The sequence below is a fragment of the Hyperolius riggenbachi genome, chromosome 10, assembly GCF_040937935.1.
Source record: "Hyperolius riggenbachi isolate aHypRig1 chromosome 10, aHypRig1.pri, whole genome shotgun sequence".
In the NCBI taxonomy this organism is placed as follows: domain Eukaryota; kingdom Metazoa; phylum Chordata; class Amphibia; order Anura; family Hyperoliidae; genus Hyperolius; species Hyperolius riggenbachi.
In genome coordinates, this window is record NC_090655.1 from 122,243,435 (window position 1) to 122,264,532 (window position 21,098).

Here is a 21,098-nt window from a genome sequence, read left to right on the forward strand (position 1 = left end):
GCGGTGCCTGACTTCATTTCCTGGCCCCGCTCCCTCTGCCCGTCGCCGAGTCGTGTTTCCTGGCGCAGGGAGCGAGCTTGAAGGGCGGAGGAGAAAGGAAAAGGAGAGAGAGAAGGAAGGGAAATCATAAAGGAGGCTCAGCCAATCCTCCCGTAACGTGCGCCCTCTACCTCAGCCGGCTCCTCCCAGCTCTGCGCTCTGTCCCTCTCTCTCCCCAGCAGCACACACACATCCTCCAGGCCAGGAAACATGTCAACCGGACACCAGCACAGCCAGAGCCGGGCCATCCCCACCAGGACCATCCACATCAGCGACTCCTCTCAGCTACCTCATGACTATTGCACCACCCCCGGGGGCACCCTCTTCTCCACCACCCCTGGAGGTAAGTAGCCTCCGCGGCCTACACGCTACAGGCCGCCCCCAGCCGTGCAGATGCACATTGTGGGGAAGGGGGGTGGTCGTGCATCTCGTGCATAGGCAATGACAGGCGTGCAGCACGCGGGGTGAGGCGTGCATAGAGCGCCCGAGGGTGCAGCTCCTCCATGCATGCAGGAGCGCGTGGTGCCTGCAGCTGTGGCCGCGTGCGTGCAGCTGATCACATGCCAGCCATGGCCATGCACAGTCCTGCAGAGCCTCTCACTGGCGGATGATTGCATAACAGCAGGGGGGTGCCCGGGACCCACTAAGCTGTCACTTGCACTCCTCATTCACTTTTATGGGCAGTTTATTAATGCGGAGAGACCAGTGACGTTTTCAATTGAGGGTGGAGGTAACCTGGGGACACAGCTGCTAATGCAAAACAAACCACATGTGCTCATGTGACTTCGCCTTCTCTTATTTGAGGTGTGATGTAAAACTTACACCTAGTTTATTGGGGTTTTACCCCCAGAAAAACATGGCATTTTTCTTAGTTTGTTTTAAGCATTCTATTTTGCAGTAGGTAGTTTTTTTTTCAGGCATCTAAGCGAGGGATGATGTTAGTGTCCATATCTAAACAGTAATTATGGACAGAACTGACTTTAATAATCCATCCATGACATTTTAAAAGCCATACTGCAGAATTTCACTGCAATCTCCTTCAGCACAGTAAAGGCCGATAAACACTATGCAATTTTTGTCAGACTGATTGTTGAGCAATTTCCGGCATGTCTGATCTGCTTCCAATTGGGGGTCAGTGTTGCCAACCGTCAGTAAATTTACTGACAGTCAGTAAAAAAGTCAACAAATCTGGGCTGTCAGTAAAGTCCATGAAAAACTTTGTGGTGTCAGTAAAAAAATCCTCTCTCTTTCCCAGAAGATCACTGTTCACATATCACTGTGGAATGTACACTGCTCTAGCTAAAGGTGGCCATGCATCTGTAGACTTGGTGGCCGATCAACCATCAGATAAGACAATTATTATTATAAAAATCGGTGCCATCAAGAGCATGCCTAGTTGACAATCAAACCAATTTCGGGCCGAAATCGGTTTGCGTGGAAAATCTCAGGATGGCATGCTCGATAAGGTGTGCAGCGGTAAGGGCTGCGATAATCGAGAACAAATTTGAAGGAAACCCCTGGTCGCTTCCCCAAATGTAAATGTATCAAAGTCTCCCCCACAGATGCCATGCATTAATTCTTCACCTGTCCGGTGTCCGCCACTGCACTCTTCTTCCTCATTCGTGCCCCGCGTAGTTGCCGGTGTATTGCACGTGAGGCGCATGAGTGATATCTTTCATTGAATTTCAATAATATTAGATGTCAGTAAATTTTTTGTGCTTTGTCAGTAAAAATGTATTTCCGAGGTTGGCAACACTGTTGGGGGTAGCATAGTAGTGGACAGCACTCTTGCCTTGCAGCAATGAGTCCTTGGTTCGAATTCAAGCCAGGGCAGTATCTGCACAGTTTGTATGTACTCCACCTGTCTGCAAGGGTCTCCACACCCCCCTCCCCCACAAAATTAATTGACTTCCTCAACTATGGTAGGGATTTGATTATGAGCACCTCTTTAGTGACTAGACTACATATTCAGTATAGTACTGCAAAAGATGTTGGTGCTATATAAATACTAATTGAGAGGATTGATTTTGCAATCAGTACTGATCTCATTCCTTTATTCAATCGGTAACAGATTGCATGTGATGGAAATAATCGAAGGATGTCTCTCTGATGTGAAAATTGCATTGTGTGCATCAGCCAGCATGAGAAGCACAACATATGTTTTGCATCTCTAAATACTGTGTATCAAGCCATGTCTATTGATATTTGCTTGGTATAGCAGTGCTTAGATGCCTGAAACAGCTGTTGTGCTGCCCATGCCATTTGCTGTTTGTTGTTTTTAATGAGATTGCTACAAAAACAAAAACCTTTGTAAGACTATCCTTGGTGAGAATTACTGTTGGTGTTGCCTGGAAAACCCTGCAGATGTGCCTATGTGGGCATTTGGTAGTGTTTATCCTCAAAGATGGTGAATGCTACACTTTTTTTTTTTTTTATAGCACCCTCAGACTTGACACCCTACAGCTCCTTTTGTGTATATTGGCAATGCGAAAATATTCATTTGGGTGACCATCACTGTTAATTTTGCCAGGCATCTGCAATTACATGGATATTTCAATGTGTTGGGGCTCAGTATACCTACACCATGATAAATGACTGTTTTGCAGGGCAGTAGGCTTATAGGCTAAGGTAAGTAGTCGGTTTAGAGAGGTTTAGTTGTGCCCATACACTAGTGGATACACTCCAACAGATTCAATTGCTATGATCATATCTGCTAGAGATTGATACCTTGGCAGCCGCCTTTCTGATCGTAATTTCAGAAGATTTTTATCCAAAATCAATCTAAATTATTGATCGGCCCAGATGTGAGATCTCTCTTGGGGGCAGGGAGGTAGATTGATCATACGGTGCGGTTTGATAGATTTCAACTTGAAATCCTACTAAAAATGTACGTATTAGCAATGTGTGTTAAAAATCCATATGTCACGTCGCTATGCAGTGAATGATGGCCTCTTGCAAGTTTCCCAGTTTACACAAGATCGGAGGCAAACGGTTGACACGAGGCAGTAAAAAACCTCAGATAGTGTAACAGAAAATAGGGATAAAATCATCTCCAAAGCATCAAATATTCAATTTGTCTAGTCAAACTCGTTTGGACAAGTAAACAGTTACCCAGCATAATCACTGGATTGGTGAATGTATATAATGTAACTGCAATCACAGACAAGGTGGCCAGTAGGTGTAAATAAATGTCCGGGTAGGGGTTGGGGGTATTCACATTTACAATGGAGGGTTAATGTCCGTACACACACCGGACTGGAGGCAACGACGGGTCCGTCACCTCCCGCTGGGTGGGCGTTCCAGCGACAGTCCGGCGTGTGTACAGTCTGTCTGCAGACTGATACGGCTGTTTCTGAGCGAACAGCCGTATCAGTCCGCCGACAGACTGTACACACGTTGGGCTGTCGCTGAAACGCCCACCCAGCGGGAGGTGACGACGGACCCGTTGTTGCCTCCAGTCCGGCGTGTGTACGGATCATTAGGCATTAGAAAGTGGAAGGACTTTGTTTATAGTTGGGAGATTGACAGGAATTGGCACCAGATTCACTAGTAGGGCATTTGTAGAAGAACTCAACCACGCCAAAAAGTGCAACATGACGCATACAGTACTTTTGAAAGTAGCGCTTCAGCCACCTGTCCCATTGCTGATGTTCCATAGTGAGCGTAGTGTGCACAACTCTGCAGGATGCTGTACACATTCAAAAGATCAGTATCTGCAAAAGATCTGTTCCTGCAAAATGCATTCATAGGCCTAGTGCACACCAGAGCGGTTCTGCTGCAGTTTGCCATCCGCTTGCGGGTGCGGATCCGCTAGGGTAATGTATTTCAATGGGCTGGTGCACACCAGAGCGGGAGGCGTTTTGCAGAAACGCATACTCCCGGGCTGCTGCAGGTTTTGGATTGCGGATGCGTTTCTGCCTCAATGTTAAGTATAGGAAAAACGCAAACCGCTCTGAAAAACGGCACTTCAGAGCGGTTTGCCAGGCGGTTTTTGTTACAGTAGCTGTTCAGTAACAGCTTTACTGTAACAATACATGAAATCTACTACACCAAAAAACGCTTTACAAAACCGCAAAATGCTAGCTGAAACTCTACAGAAAAAGAGAGTTTCAAAATCTGCTAGCGTTTTGCGGATCTGCTAGCGTTTTTTGGTGTGCACCAGGCTTCAGTCTATATCTGCAGATCCTCATACACACCTTGTTTAACAGACATTCATCTGCAGATCAGATCCACCAGGATGGATCTTCAGATCTGCAGATAATTGTCCGATCTGCAGACGAATGTCTGTTAAACAAGGTGTGACTGAGATCTGCATATATCATAGACTATGAATGCATTTTGGAGGAACAGATCTTTTGCAGATGCTGATATTTTGAATGTGTGCAGCATCTTGCAAATATTTCTATCTGATGGGGAGTTCAGCTCCATAGAATAGACTGTGTAGGTATGGCTCTCATACTATATGGAAGGGGGGTAAAATTGGTCTGCGATCTTTCATTTTCCAAAGACTATGGTCTGACGTGTGTATGCACCCTTAGATTACTGTCCCTGGCAGAGACCAGAACACAATGCCTTAAGCTACAGTTTGTCTAAGGCCACATACACACATCAGAACATAGTCTTTTGAAAATGAAAGATCACAGACCAATCTTACCACTCTTCATGTAGTATGAGAGTCATACTCTACGCAGTCTTTTCTATGGAGCTGAACTCCACATCAGGAAAAAATATTTGCAAGATGCTGCACACACAGATGCTGTACAGACACAAAAGATCAGTATCTGCAAAAGATCTGTTCCTGCCAAAAATCCATTCCTGCAAATTGCAATGATAGTCTATGAGATCTGCAGATCATCATACACACATGATTTAACTGACATTCATCTGCAGATCAGATCCACCAGGATGGCTTTTCAGATCTGCAGATGATTGCTTGATCTGCAGATGAATGTCAGTTAAATCATGTGTGTATGATGATCTACAGATCTCATAGACTATCATTGCAATTTGCAGGAATGGATTTTTGGCTGGAACAGATCTTTTGCAGATACTGATCTTTTGTGTCTGTACAGCATCTGTGTGTGCAGCATCTTGCAAATATTTTTTCCTGATGTGGAGTTCAGCTCCATAGAAAAGACTGCGTAGAGTATGACTCTCATACTACATGAAGAGTGGTAAGATTGGTCTGTGATCTTTCATTTTCCAAAGACTATAGTCTGTGTGTATGAGCCTTTAGGCAGTACAGACATACAGCTAGCCTGCAGGCTAACAATGCATTGTATTGCGGGGGGGGGGGCATTGTGCATTGCATGACGGGGGCAGAGGGAAGAATAGTGTCTGGCAGGATAATTTCACACATAGGAGACTCTTGCAAGATAAAATCTTTATAGCATACCTCTGCAGAATTTAATCTAAAAGTGTGTACAAACATCAAATCCTCAGCTAATTCTAGTGAATGTAGGTGTGTGTATAAAAAACAAAACTGTTTACCTCTACTTTTTAAATATTGTTTGTGTTGAATCAAACACTATTGCTGTAACTGAAATGCTGTTTGTGTGAACAAACATAAATCGGCTATATGGCAATACAGCATTGTTAGTTTTACTTCTAGGCTTCAATGGTGTGCTTAGTGGCTTGTTTTTTGAGCTGTACAACGAAAGCATTCAAAATGTTAGGATCCGTATGTGTTAAAGCACAGCTTATAACCAGTGCTGTCCTGCCATACCTCCAGGAATACTTGAATCTGTAAACAAGGTTCGGGAAGCCAGGACAACCCCATGACTCTTGCACAATGGGGAGGGCGAGTAAGGGGCGGTGACAGGAGGTGGCATGACTACATTAGTTCCCTTATAAACCGCTCTTAACTTCCATTGCTGCATGAGATAAACAAGGAAGTCCTTTTTTTTTTTTTTTTTTTTTTTTTTGTGAATTTGTCCAGAGCTCTGCCTAGTTTTCTTAGAATACATGTCAGTTATAGTACAAAGTAATAATCTTCTTGGCTTCTTTGGATTAACACCCCCCTCCTCTCCAGCGTTATTGGCACCACCGCCTCACTCTAGGAATGTTGCAAGCTGCAGCTGTAGTGTTTATTACACTAGTACAGTACAGAAAGGCACATTTGTGGTGTGTGCCGTTCATTGCTGTGGAAACCTACTGCTAAGTTTTTAAAACTGCCCAGGTTTTGCTGGCTTATCCGAAATGAGAAGACAAGTTAGTTGGCAAATAGTTGCTGGTCCATGTTGACTAACACCTTCAATAACAGTCTGTTATTGCTTGTTTTGGTTCAGATGTGCAAGGCAGCACCCTTAATTTTCTATTATTTTATAGAATGCTTACACTGTTTTCGCAGAAAACTTTAAAGTGGCACTCCAGGCATAGAATTTTAGATCTGTATAGTTGAAGGTCACAGTTGACTGTAGAAGCTCCTTTTTATTAGCAGATTTTGGATACCTTTTTTTCTTAAACAGAACCTGAACTTCAAAACACATGCCTTAGATGAGGTAAGCCTTTGGATCCTATTTAGGTTTCCCCAGTCCTCCTCACGTGCCAGAACCCCCCCCCCTCTTTTCACATTGGGGCCACACTCCTTTTCTGGCACGAGAACAGCCCTGCCTGCGCAGTGGAACTGGCCCACTTTTGCACAAACTGCTCTAGCTTACTGAGCAGGTGTGTCCATACTCAGGCACAGTACGGCCACTTGTACCTAAAGAAAAATGGGGCCCAATGTTGTACCAACAAGCCCTGGGGGGGTAAAAATCCGCATGGGAAGCCTCTATGGGATTTAGAGGCTTCCTCTTCTGGGGTAAATATTTTTGTACCCAGGGTTTGCCACTGGTACACTTAAAGTACTTTGTCAAGAGCCCAACTTGGCCACTTCCTGCACCATAGACAGCAGTATTTTTTTCCTTGGGGAGAACACTGGACAGCTGTTAATTTAAGCTGCAATAGCCTCTGACCGATTCAGTCTGTGACTTTTCTCTTTCAGTCTGAACATTGAAGCAAGCCTGGCAGGCAGGGCTGTGGAGCCAGAGTTGGAGGAGGAGTCGGAGTCGGGGCAATTTTGGGCACCCAGAGTTGGAGTCGTGGTTTTGTAAACTGAGGAGTCGGAAGATTTTTGAACGAAATCCACAGCCCTGTTAAGTATTAGACTAAGGAGTCGAGGAGTCTGAGCCATTTTGGGTACCCGGAGTTGGAGTTGGAGTCGGAGTCGTGGTTTCATAAACCGAAGAGTCAGAAGATTTCTGTACCGACTCCCCAGCCCTGCTGACAGGTGCCGTATCCAAAGAGCCAGAAACTGATTTCCAGCACGCTGATTTCTGGTGACAGTGGTAACATTTAAGCTCTCTGATTTATACACCGAGCCTCGCTAATCAACCCAGAAAAGGAACTGTGTGATGCTGTCCTGGCTGAGAATATAGCATTTGTCCCATGACCTGGTGTAGTGATCTGGATCACTAAACAACCACCAACAAATGTGCTCATTGTTCTTCTACTTTCCCTGCCCATTGAAAGCCATTCACTCATGTGCTGTCCTGTCGTAGTGCCATCCATCCTTATTGAATGGTGCATGCTGCTTGCCTGCAGCATATCTGTATAGCACTCATGCCCCAAACTGTCCTCTAATCAATGCACAATTGTTAAAGGATATCAGTTAGTAAAAATGGGGGGGGGGGGGCAGGCAAGTATTAGGGCTCGTTTCCACTATTGCGGTGCAGAATCGCCTGGATTCCACCGCTGTTGAAATTGCATGAAATAGCATGTGGATGCGAATTTTTGCGCGTTTTTTGCCGCGAATTCACATAGGTGATGGTATATGCGAATTTAACCATGTCACTGCCTGTTTAAAGTTACATTGGTACCTATGCGAATTCGCATGAAAATTCGCATACCAAAGCCGCATGCAAATTTCTTATTAAATACATTAGCGGCGATTCGCATGCATTCCACTCGCAAGCGAATTCGTTGGCTCTTTTGTGCGTTTTTTTTACTGCTGAAAAAAACGCACCTCAACAACGCTACAGTGGAAACAGGCCCATCCACTTGCATTACATGTGCGAATCCGCATGCGTTGGACGCATGCGGATTCGCGTTAGTGGAAACGAGCCCTTAAAAGCAATCCTCATGCCTCAGTCGTCGTCGTCCCCCCCCCCCCCCCCCCCCCCCCCTTCGTTGTCACCTAAATCACAGCTGCAGCTCAGGGCAAGCTCAGTCCTGGTTGCGTGGGTTGGGCAGTAGTGTGCAGGCACCTGCAGTAAGGAGCGCTCTGTGCGTGTGCCGTGCACTCCTGGGCATCTGCACACTACCATCCAGGCGACCAGGACTGAGCTGCTGCAATTTAGGTGACTGAGGGGGACAGACAACCAGGGCTGTGGAGTCGGTACAAAAATCCTCCGACGACTCAGTTTAGGATTCCTCCGACTCCTCCTCTAAATTTCATATTACAATCTTATTGATTGAAAGTATGTAACATGAAATTCGTCTCTTAAAGGGGCAGTTTAGTGAAAATTATTTACCATTAACCTCTTGACGACCAGCTAACGCCGATCGGCGTAAACTTGTTGTCTGCAGGTTTCCATGGCCGCTCGTTCGAGCGGCCGTTCCATGTCAGTTCACGGATGGTGTCTCCGTGAACTGCCTGCGAGTCTCCGATCGCGGCTCGCAGGCGAAATGTAAACACACAGGGAAGAAATCCCCGCTGTTTACATCATACGGCGCTGCTGCGCAGCAGCGCCGTAAGACAGATCGGCGATCCCCTGCCTCTGGCCGGGGATCGCCGCTGTCTGCTAGGCTGAAGCCGTCCTGTACCGCTCACAGGAAGAGGGAGGGGGAATAGAGCTGCGGAGGGGGGATTTGAGGAGCCCCCCCCCCCCCCCAAAACACAGCAGAGCGGCGCGATCAGACCCCTAACCCCCCCCCCCCCCCCCCCGCAGGACATCCCCCTAGTGGGGAAAAAAGGGGACATCCCCCTAGTGGGGAAAAAAAGGGGGGGGGGGGGGGGGGAGTCTGATCGCCCTGCCTGCAATACGATCTGTGCTGGGGGCTGAAGAGCTCACCCAGCACAGATCAATGGGAAATCACTTGGTCGGCAAGTGGTTAATCACATATCCGTTATTTAATAGAGTATATGTTTCTCCATAGACCTTGTGTTAAAAAGTAGATGATATCACTTCTGCTTTCATAGAGAGCTGAGCTGCTTAATTGGCATACTATGCTATGGACGGACTTCACTGATAGCAGACACTCCAGCTTATTTATAAAGGTGCGTACGCACACACTACGGCCGCCAACGACTGGTCTGCCAGACCGTCCCGCTGGGCGGACTTTCAGGCGACAGTAGCGCGTGTGTGCGCACTGCTGGCAGACGGATAAGGCTGTTTCTGAGCAATCCGCCCGGCGGGCCTACACTGCTTAACATCAGGCAGTGTAATCCCTCTCTCCCTCCTCCCTCACTCTCTCCATAAAATTCTGCTGGTATCCGTTGATGCCATTGAAGTGAATTTTCAGCTTAAAACCATCAAGTCCGAGAGAGAGAGAGAGCGAGCTCATTTTCTCTCTTGGGTATATCACAATGGTACATGCCAGGCTGGCTTCAGCATGTAGCATTGTAGTGTGTTATGTTGGTGGTATAATGGTTAGGATAGCAACCTACCACGCGGTAGGCCTGGGTTTGATTCCTGGCCAATGTGAGTTGGCTTTTGAAATTCTACAATTCCCTAAGCAAGCTCATTTTTCTCTTGGATATATCATAATGGTACATGCTAGGCTGGCTTCAGCATGTAGTGGTGGTTTAGTGGTGAAGTGAGCTACCTACCACGCACTCAGACCTGGGTTCAATTCCCGGCCAAGGTATGTAAGCTGGCTTTTGAAATACCACAATTCCCTGGAAGACAAGACTCTCCTCCCCTCCGGGAGGAGTGCTGCCCGCTCCGGGGGGAGGGAGTAATATAAAGAATAACAATCAGCTAGGAACAAGCCTACAAGAGCCTAACTAAACTCTCCCTAGCAGAGTCTGTCAGCAGCTGTCCCTTAACTAATTACTGTAGGCAGACGAGTGAGTAAAACGAAAGGAGAACCTTGCCTTTTATAAGAGGGGGTGGGGCTCCAGGAGTGAGTGTAGTCTGATTGATGACAATGTGTCTGCTGACTGATATAGAGGGTCAAAGTTCTGCTCAATGGAGCATTATGGGGGCGAATCGAACTTCTGGGAAAGGTCGGCGAAGGCGAACCGTTCGGGACATCTCTAGTGCTAACTTGCCCCTATTTTTCATGAGAATTCCAATTTTCAGTAAAACATTGCAAAATACCGCACATTTTAATGCATGGGGTAAATCCTCAGTAAAAGCTACCAGAACCGCAAACTGCTTTTACCACATGCGGTAAAATACCACTTATTTTAAGTATTTATGAAGCGCCAACATATTACTCGGCGCTGTACAGAGTATATTGTCTTGTTGCTTAACTGTCCCTCAGAGGGGTTTACAGTCTAATCCCTACCATAGTCATATGGCTATGTACATATCGTGTAGTGTATGTATCATAGTCTAGGGCCAATTAACTTATCTGTATGTTTTTGGGGTGTGGGAGGAAACCCACACACACAGGGAGAACATGCAAACTCCTTGCAGATGTTGACCTGGCTGGGCTTCTAACTCAAACGCAAGGCGAGAGCGCTAACCACTACGCCACCGTGCTGCCCACTTATGCGGTTAAACAGACAGTAAGCGTATCAGAATTGAGGCCAGTGTGTTGCAAATGTTTTAGGTTTGCATGCAGCTTGGACCTCAGGCAGATTAATGTGTGACGATCATGCAGATGCAACTACTGTACCAATGGTATGTAGAGAAAACTAGTGAGAACAAATCGGGTCAGCCCTCATACAAATGGTAATGAACATTTTAGGCAACTTGGAAATTGGGCCAATCATGCTCACTTCCAAGCTGCTTACATAATTTACATAACTTGCATAAATGTACATTCAGTATATAAAGGACTAAAATGTATGACTAGACTAGTGCATCTCCAGAACAGTACAAGCAATGGTCTTTAGAAAGGCAACTATTGAACACAGCAGGCAGGGTCATGGTTTCCTAAGGTGTTAAGGTGGCCATACATCTAACGTTTTAATTAATTTTTTTGGTGAACGGCCATCTGATTTGATAATTTTGTCGAATCTGAGGAAATCCTTGCCGCAACATGTCCGCTTGATTGATTTTGGGTTGAAAGCATTGATCAGACATGTTGGAAAATGTCTGCTCGACCTGATGTGTGGCGTTAACTGCGTTCAATATGGCAATGACCTATGCACCCTCAGCCATTGTAAACGACTACCGCTGCCTGGGTACCGACGCTAGACAGGTGCCTCCCTCCCCCATATGGAGACACAGCTGAGTGCAGCCACAGCCAATAAGTCCACAGGTCAGCCTCCTGTCTGAGAGGGGCCTGTGGAGTTACTTATTAGTGTCGTAGATACATTTGGATTTTTGCACATTGTCAGTGAGGTTGCATGCTCATTTGTTGAATTAATCTCGTTCTGTAGGTGTCATTGAACCTTTCTGATACTGTCTAAGCTCTATATTAACCATACTGTGTACACTCTGGAAAACTCTCCTGCATGAACATGCCTTTTATTTGTTATTGTGGTTATCAAATTGAAGAGAAAGCTAACAGGTATTGCGTAACTTGTTTATATTGTGTTTTGCGACTTCAGTGTTGAAAAATGTTTTGTGAATAAAGACTAACCTAAGCAGCCTATACCCATAGATGTTGGCTTTTTTTTTTTTTTTTTTTTTTTTTTTTTCCCCTCCCAGATCAAGCAGCAATGAAACTTTAGTAGCAACAGACCACTGTCTGGTCCCAAAACTGAATAGGCTTGAAAAGTAATGCATAATTACCACCGTGTCTTCTGATAAGGAACAGTCTGCTGCCAAAAACCGTGCCCTGTTATTTTTGTGACAAATGCTGCGCTTTTATTCAGCTCCCTAAATACCTGAGTGTTGCCATAGCCCGCTACACACAGACCAATATCCACTTCCAATCCAAACAATCATATTGTCCAAGGACTAGTCTGATAGAACTGTTGGATCAATATTTACCAACACAAAAATCATTTATCGAGCACACATTGTGCTGTAAGAAAAATCAATATAATCTGCTTGAAGCAGGATCTTGCTGAGGTACTATATTGGATGGAAAACCATTGTACAATTGTCTATTTGGTATAACTATGCGATTGGTCTACCAATTTTGAAATCTATCAGTACGGTTGCTAGAAAACAGTAAATCTGTTCATCCTGTAAATACAATATGCAAATTATTTTTTTCTTCTGTTCAATTCCCAGCAGGGTTTATCAGCGTGCACTGCATTTCCAATCGGAATTCCAATGCATTTTGGTCTAATATTGATTGACGCTATTGATCAAACAGGACAGAAAATCTCTGTGGGCAAGGCTGGAGCAGTAGTAGCAGCACAAAGGATAAAGGATACATCCAGGCACAATAAAAAAAAACAAAATCCACTTACCTGTGGCTTCCTCCAGCCCCTGACAGCCATCCTGTGCCTGCGCTGCAACTCTGGTGGCTCCCGGTGTCCTGCGCTGCAGCAGCCAACATCGCCAGCTTGGCTTCTTGTGCATTCCACCGCGCGGGTCATGTGATCTGATGTCATCAGGTCTGTACTGCGCGGGTGCACTAGTTCTGCGCCTGCGCAGTACAATCCTGATTACTTCTGCCAGACCACGGGACCCGCGCGGTGGAACGCACAAGAAGCCGAGCTGGCGAGGTCGGCTTCTGCAGCTCAGGACACTGGGAGCCACCAGCAGAGCTGTGGCGAGTGCAGAGGACAGCTGCCAGGGGCCGGAGGAAGCCCCAGGTAAGTGGATTTTATTTTGCCTGGACCTTCCCTTTATGCACTAGGGAGAGATTGGCACCCCCTGCCTACCTATGGACGTTACCTTTGCTAATCGATCTATTTTTGGGCCTGAAGAAATCTTTGAAACTATAGCTAGTCTCTATAAGGAGTGCAGTCGAATGGGACTACAAGTACCAGATATGTAATAGGCTCTAAGCAAATGTCTGTTTTTAGGGAAGTTTTTTTTTTTTTTATCTTTGCATAAGTTCTATAACGTTTTTTCTGCAATAAAGAGTCTTTGATATTTTGTTACAGCTCTGGCTCCCTTAACCTTTGTGCTTCTTTTGTCTATTATATAAGGTGAGATGGGCACAAATTTTCAGGGTAGATATCCCGTAAAATTGTTGAGGAGCAGTAGTAGATTAACAGCCCATAGCGTTGCACTGCATCAAGCAGTGCAACATGGTGGTTCATTCGATTTTATTTATTGAAAATCGATGTGGTGGAATTGATCCTTCTCTGATCATATTCCAATCAGAGGGTCAATTATTTTTTGCCACATCAGGTAGCAGGGCAACCTTCTCAGTAACTACAGCCTTTTCCAGCCATTCTTCTGTCCAGAACACAGCAGAATTGCATAGTTCTACCTATAAAGATGAAGGGAACTGTAACACAGGAACTAGCTTTATTCAGGTTTCCTGCCCTATAATTGGCCATTTTTTGCTGCCGCTACTGGTACCTGCTGTTTTGCTCCAGGCCCCCTTCTCAAATTCTGATCCCATTCGGCCTCACTGCATTGTATTGCTGCACAGTTAGCTGCGATGAAGAGGCAGCTAGTGTTTGGGGCCTGTACCAGGCAGGGCTGTGGAGTCGGAGTCGGGGCAATTTTGGGGAGTTGGAGTCGGAGTCGTTGAATTCATAAACATCGGAGTAGAATGATTTTTGTACAAGATCCACAGCCCTGTTAAGTATTAGACTAAGGAGTTGGAGTCGGAGCTATTTTGGGTACTCTGAGTTGGAGTCGGAGTCGTGGTTTCATAAACTGAGGCGTCTGAGTTGGATCGGAACATTTTTGTACCGACTCCACAGCCCTGGTACCAGGAAGTTTGACTTGGCTATACGCTGGCTAATGTGTACTGTGGCACCTACAGCTGGCTAAACTATACTGGGGGCACCTATACATGGCTACCTATACTGGAGGAACTACTACTCCATTAGTGTGCTTGATCCATCGCTTGATTTCAATTCGATTCACTATTTTCAATACGTTTCTGACCGAAATTGTGCAATTCAATATTTTCCTAAAATCATTCTGGCCTACTAGATGCCTTATAAATTCATATGCAGAACAGACACCCCCTGTACGTGTAGCTCTGGTGGTGTATTTTTTCTCTTCCCTCCCCTTTGTGTCATGTCTATTTCTTGGCCACCTGTTTAGCTCTTGGAACTGGTGAAGTTAAAGGCCTAGTGCACACCGGAGCGTTTCCGCTGCGGTTTGCGATCTGCTTGCGGGTGCGGATCTGCTAGGGTAATGCATTTCAATGGGGTGGTGCACACCAGAGCGGGAGGCGTTTTGCAGAAACGCATACTCCCGGGCTGCAGCAGATTTTGGATTGCGGATGCGTTTCTGCCTCAATGTTAAGTATAGGAAAAACGCAAACCGCTCTGAAAAACGGCACTTCAGAGCGGTTTGCCAGGCGTTTTTTGTTACAGTAGCTGTTCAGTAACAGCTTTACTGTAACAATACATGAAATCTACTACACCAAAAACGCTACACAAAACCGCAAAACGCTAGCTGAAACGCTGCAGAAAAATAAGAAAAAGCGTTTCAAAATCTGCTAGCATTTTGCGGATCTGCTAGCGTTTTTTGGTGTGCACCGGGCCAAAGTGTTTACTTTCTAGCTTGCTTCTGCTTTATTGGGTGAACTCCAAGCAATGTTCTCATTGTCACAAGGGTTGGTACGTAACTTTACCTTCTGCCAAGTTATTGTTGGGATTCGGGCTCACGTGATGCTGTTATCCACCAAGAATATGTTGTGCTCGTAGGATATACTATAAAAAGTACCATTTAATTGGCCGATACTGGTTAATTTAAAATTTGCAGAGAACGCTACTCAAAACTCCAGCTCATACGTGTATATAACAGCATTGCATTATGTCCAATGTAAACCACGTGCGGTAATGCAGATTATCCTGAGAATCTAAGAGGTTCTTTATTTCAGCGTACCAGCATTGCCCAAAAAGTCGTATTAACCATACTGTCAAATTGCACCAAAAAATGTGTTCCCGGTTGGGACACTTATATTTTTTAGGAGTACGGTTTATTTGACCAATGAGTCTTTCTAAAACCAGGTACACAATGTGCAATACATTAAACAGATTAGATGTTTAAATCAATAAATCCTTCCATTCTAACAAACATCTATGCCATCAATTGACTTTGATTATAACTTGGTCCAAAAAGGTAGAATTTAAGTCAGTTGCAGATAGGGGAGCAGTGGCTATATAGTTTTATTTAGCTGTAGGACTAGTGGCTGTATCTTGAAGAGAAACTCCACCAAAAATTGAACTTTATCCCAATCAGTAGCTGACGCTCCCTTTCACATGAGAAATCTATTCCTTTTCACAGACCATCAGGGGGCGCTGTATCACTGATATTGTGGTGAAACCCCTCCCACAAGAAAAATACGTACTTTTTTTTTTTGGCAGTTTCCTGTCTGTGAATCTTGCTGCATTGTGGGAAATAGCTGTTTACAGCTGTTTCCAACTGCCAAAAACCATGCAGCAGCTACATCACCTGCCAACACAAAAATGTACTCTGGAGTTCCTCTTTAAATGGGACTGTTAATGGTAAGCAGTGAGCCTTTGTGCATGTGCAAAGGGTAATTACAGCTTCAGCCTGGCATGGGCAAACTCGGCCTTCCAGCTGTTACGGAACTACAAGTCCCACAATGCATTGCAGGAGTCTGACACCCACAGTCATGACTCATAAAGGCAAATGCATTGTGGGACTTGTAGTTCCGTAACAGCTGGAGGGCCGAGTTTGCCCATGCCTGCACTAGACTGTTCTCAGTTGAGGCAGGTGGTCATGACCACCTCTGTTAAAAATATAGCTTGTACAGTGTCCCCTGACAACCCACTCCTCCCTTCACCAGTGTGGCTACATGATGGATCCTTTCAGCCAAACACTGGCCAAAAGCAAAGTGGTCGGCCTCCCACCATGGTAACAGTCTTGGGTCCCAAAAGAATCTATTCCTGATCCCTGTCCATTGATAGTCTTCATGTGTATGTGAGTCTTAAAGAGAACCTGAGCACAAAGCAAGCGCATACTTGCTTAACGCAAACCTGAACAGAAAATTATGTCAAAATAAGCAAACCTACACAGATAATTTACCTCAGGTGTAGTCTACTTGTCAATCTTACTCCTCTCCTGCGTCTTTGTCCACTGTAATTAATGGAATTCTCCATCCTCCATTTTGAAATTGACCATTACCCCATAACCGCTTCCTGGTCAGCACACTATTAAACTGTAATATTGCTCATGTGACCCATAGGGAAACATGGACATTACTTTTCTCATCAGTTGTCCTTTCAGTTATAACTGACAAACTGATATATAATTGACAGCAATCCTTGTTGGTTACTCTCAGAAGCTCACCCATTTTCTTCTAACAGCGGTGTAAGTATATAATATTAATTTGCAGGTACATCGTGTTTTTAAATTTTACTTTGTTCAGGTTCACTTTGAGATGAAAGTCTCTGTATCCTCCAGAGACTTTCCACACTGTCCTCCAGCCTCTACCACAGCCTCAAGCTGATAGCGGCTGAGCTCTTCTGACACGAACGGCTTGGGCTACTGCACAGGCACAGCTATACTTGCGCAGTATGCTCATGATTGAAGAGGAGCGCGGCCCCGTTCGGATTACAGGCAAGCCCTTGTCGATAATCTTTGAAGGCTTTGCAAGTTGAATGAGGACTCCATGGGAAGCTTAGTAGGATCTAGAAGCTTCCCTCTTCTTGGTTACGTATGTGATATGTTTTTTTCTTATTAAGCTTTGGCACAAGCTACGTACAAACATTAGGTTTTCATAGATTGAAATGATTGCTGGGGAAAGTTTCTGGTGACAAACTAGTGTGATTACAAGTGTCACCTGGTATTGGTCTCTTCAGTGATGAGCGGATTTGGCAATCATTTACCACTTAGTTCCCACCATAGCTTGCAGGGCTGTGGAGTTGGAGTCTAGGCAATTTTGGGCACCCGGAGTTGGAGTCGGAGTCATTGATTTCATAAACTGAGGAGTCTGAGTCTGATGATTTTGTACAAAATCTACAGCCCTGTTAAGAATTAGACTAAGGATTCGCAGTCTGAGCCATTTTGGGTACCCGGAGTTGGAGTCGTGGTTTCAGAAACGGAGGAGTTGGAGTCGGAAGATTTTTGTACTGACTCCACAGCCCTGATAGCTTGCACCTCCATCAGAGCACTGAACAAGCAGAGCGCTCTTCTCAGCAGAGAACTAATAAAATAAAAGCAAGTGCTTTTTAGCTTTGTTTCCCTGCTCCAAGCCTGAAATAAGTCGGTTAGATTTACTTCAAATGTCATCCTTTCCTTCATCTTGTATGAGGTTATAAAAATATTGTTTTTTAAGCCAAGTGTTATGATGTCCTTTTTAAAATATCCAGACTCTTGTTTGTTTAAAACTTGAATTTGTGTGTAAAATCAGCGCCTAGTCAGAGTTGCTGACCACAATTTGTTTTGTTCCATTTAGCCAAGAGAGACTGATGCATTCCAACCAGGGACAGGAGATTTGCATTGACAAAGCCCCTTTCATGTCACTGACACTGTGCCACTTGAATAGCAGTGATGGTCAGGTGAATTCTTAACTGATTCATAACTAGTCTCTATCTCCAGTGTCCATTGCAGTAATGTGCAGTATGCATCTCTGTGTGAATCCAGGCTTGTGGGCGTCATCATGCGCATCCTATGATTGCGTAGGATATCCTGATTGCGTTTGATATAATAATCCGAACATTTGTATAGCCCTTTTCTCTTGTTGGACTTAAAGCGCTTGAGAGCTGCAGCCACTAAGGGTGTGCTCAAGGTGCCACCTTGCAGTGTTAGGCAGTCTTGCCCAAGGACTTCTTACTGATCCTAGCCAGGATTTTAACCCTGGTCTCCCATGTCAGACACCCTTAACTTTTTTTTTTTTTCCTGACCGTCAATAAGTTTATCCCTAGACTCCCTTAAACCCCATCTGTGTATGAGCTGTTAGAGCATTTCAGGATCAGTCCAGGACAACATTAAGGTGGAGTTTAACAGAAAGTGGTGGTATTTAGCTATGGCATAATGTTGGCATATGTATGACCTGTTGAATGCTTCACGTTTGCCAGGGTTTTCATTCAACATGTACAGAGCTAAATCACGTGCGATTGTTTCATAAGACATTTCATGCATGTGCCTGTCTACGCAAGCTTGTCCTAATGAAGGAACAGACTCTTACTTTGCACTGTTTGTTATGCAGGGTTTTAATAGTTGGCACTGCATATTTATATAATGCTAATTGCACTTTTCTGTAGTGCTTTACAGAGGACATAATGTTGCTCAGCTCATTTTAAAGTGGGCATTTCTTGCAGTTTAGGTGTAGGAATGGATGCAGATGAGAACCCATGCAGTCAGTGGCCCTAGGAGGAAAAGTCCCGAACCAAATATGCATTTTGTGGGTTGCCCATCCCACATGCCGCCGCCTCCATCTCCAATGTAGAACTTGAGATATAAAAGGGCACATTTAAAGGCCGATTTCTCCCACATCCTCCATGCAATAATCTTAGCAGACCTCAACTTTGCGGAGTCGGCCAATAAAGACTGCCTTGGGTGAGTGTCTAGCATGTGTATGGAAGTCTCTTAAAGAGCTGACATAGCAAATGTTTGACACCGCCACCCCCCCCACCCCCCCCCCCATTATCCATAGTTGCCCACCTATGAACATATTCTTCATCGTGCGCCATGTGCAATCCTTCCTTTCCCCTCCATAGTGGCAGTTGCTAGCAGGGCTGAGGAGTCTGAGTTCGGGCAATTTTGGGCACCTGGAGTCGGAGTCGTTGATTTCATAAACGTCGGAGTCGGATGAATTTTTTTTTTTTCAAAATCCACAGCCCTGTTAAGTATTAGACTAAGGAGTCGGAGTTGGAGTCGGAGTCATGGTTTCATAAACTGAGGAGTCGGAAGATTTTTGTACCGACCACACCCCTGGTTGCTAGCCTGTAGTCTGCAGCTGACTGTCGCCCAAGGGATAGTGCTAAGATAAGTGTGACCATCTTCTTGTTTGTACAAGGTTTAAGCTGAATACAAACCATTCGATTTTCGTAGTCTGAGGTGATTCCTTGGAATAACTTCTGATATTGGCCTCTTCAGTGATAAGCTGATTTGGCCATCACTTACCATTTCTTTCCTACCACAACTTATCTGTAGTCCTTTAGCTTCCTCTGTATCTGTCCGGTCCCCTCCGTTTTGCTGCTGTGGAGTCCACAATCCAGTGTGATCCTGCCAATGCGCACCCCCAAACTGCGCTTCCACGACCGTGAGTGTTCTGTGCAAGCAGTTAGTCCTGGTATGCTGCACATGCACAGAGCGTGTCCATCCATGGGAGCCCGGTCGGAAGATGCATGCACAGTAGTCCTTGACTGGCTGGAAGCGGGACTTTACCAAGGCTGACAGCGGTGCAATGGAGGGGATTGAGAGGAAGGCAAGGGAGCAGACTGACTACGGGGGGCTGGAGGAAACCCCAGGTAAATATTAATCCCTTTGCTTTTGATGTCTCAGGTATACTTTAAAGAGTTGAAAGTAACCTGAACTAATAAAGCCTCATAGTTTTAAGGGGTGGGGTTGACAGTAAGTCACGTAAGTAGAAATAGTTAGAAGTGGACCAATCCAGGGCCATAGCAGTAGCACTTGATTGGTTTGTTTTCCAGCTGCACACCATTGCATGAAAAATGTCAAACCAAAATTATTTTTCTCATTGACCAATCCACACGTGAATGTTTTAGCATCACACGCATCTGTAGAACGGAGGAAGTGAGAGAGATTCTCCTAATGCTAGGCTCATCGGTTTCATTACTAAAGTAATGGGGTATTGTGAAGGAATTTTGAAGCTGCATAGTTTGCATAATCCTGCATTGATTGGGAATTTATAGCGACTCACTATCCAAGTTTCAAAACAAATTTCTGCAATTTCCTTTAACAGCAGTGAATGTTCACACTCATCAATACTTTCCCTTTATTACCAGGTACCCGGATCATTTATGATCGCAAGTTTCTTTTGGACCGTCGCAATTCTCCTTTGGCTCAGACCCCACCCCGCCGCTTGCCCGATATTCCTGGAGTGACCAGCCCCAACACTAGTGTAGACGAACCAAAAGTAGAAACAAATAATCTGAACAACCATGACAGGAAGACAGCTCTCGGTAAGATGCATTATTTTTCCACCACCTGATTTTATACAAAAGTATTTACTGGTCTGAGACACTGGTCACACTTGATTCCGGGGGGGGGGGGGGGGGGGGGGGAGAGCTTTTTTCCACTGGTGAATCATTTTCGGTAATGAGGAATTCTCTGCAGTGTGTGGGGGGGGGGGGGGGGGGGGGGGGGGGGGGAGCATCAGCGCATGTGATTTTTGGCAAGTGTGACAAACGTCCCCCCCTCCCCCCTCCCCCCCCCCCCCCCGCTAGAACTTTAGCAAAACCTTTTTCTTCCCTGAGGAGTACCTATACAGTATTCATCTACTGGTAGTAAAGAACGAACACAAACCATACCATAAAACAGCAGTTGGTCAATTATTTGTCAAGCATAATTGTAGACTATTACATTTCTTTTCGGTTAAGAATGGTATTAAACATTTGTATAAAATACGTGGTGGGGTGTTGGTGTCTGATCACCCGATAAAAGAAAGGCACAGGAGACAAAAAAGGGAGCCCAATCGTGCAATATGTTGAAACAAACGGGATTGTAGAAAATGAAATACTACTCACAAAGGTGGGTTGCAGGGGGGGCAATGAACCAGACTCCACTCGGGGGTGGCCGCTGCGGACCTAGATGTGGTCGCTCTTCTTGGAAAAAAAAAAAAGGGGGGGGGGGGGGAGGCTTGCACCGTGGTTGAAAGCACGTGTGTCTTCTCCACCGCGCAAACTGGGATGGTATGTGGGGGTATGAGATGCACAA

At 45.3% G+C, this 21,098-nt stretch overlaps 1 protein-coding gene across 1 annotated transcript in view; it reads left to right on the plus strand.

Moving 5' to 3' along the window:
- Nucleotides 1-34: 34 nt before the first annotated feature.
- The window catches only part of EIF4EBP2 (eukaryotic translation initiation factor 4E binding protein 2), a 33,312-nt gene continuing 12,248 nt past the window's right edge, over nucleotides 35-21,098 (plus strand). The window contains exons 1-2 of the mRNA XM_068257851.1: nucleotides 35-382; nucleotides 20,168-20,344. Of these exons, the coding sequence (XP_068113952.1) occupies nucleotides 250-382; nucleotides 20,168-20,344 (310 nt within the window). The 5' untranslated portion in view covers nucleotides 35-249. The remainder of the gene's footprint in view (nucleotides 383-20,167; nucleotides 20,345-21,098) is intronic.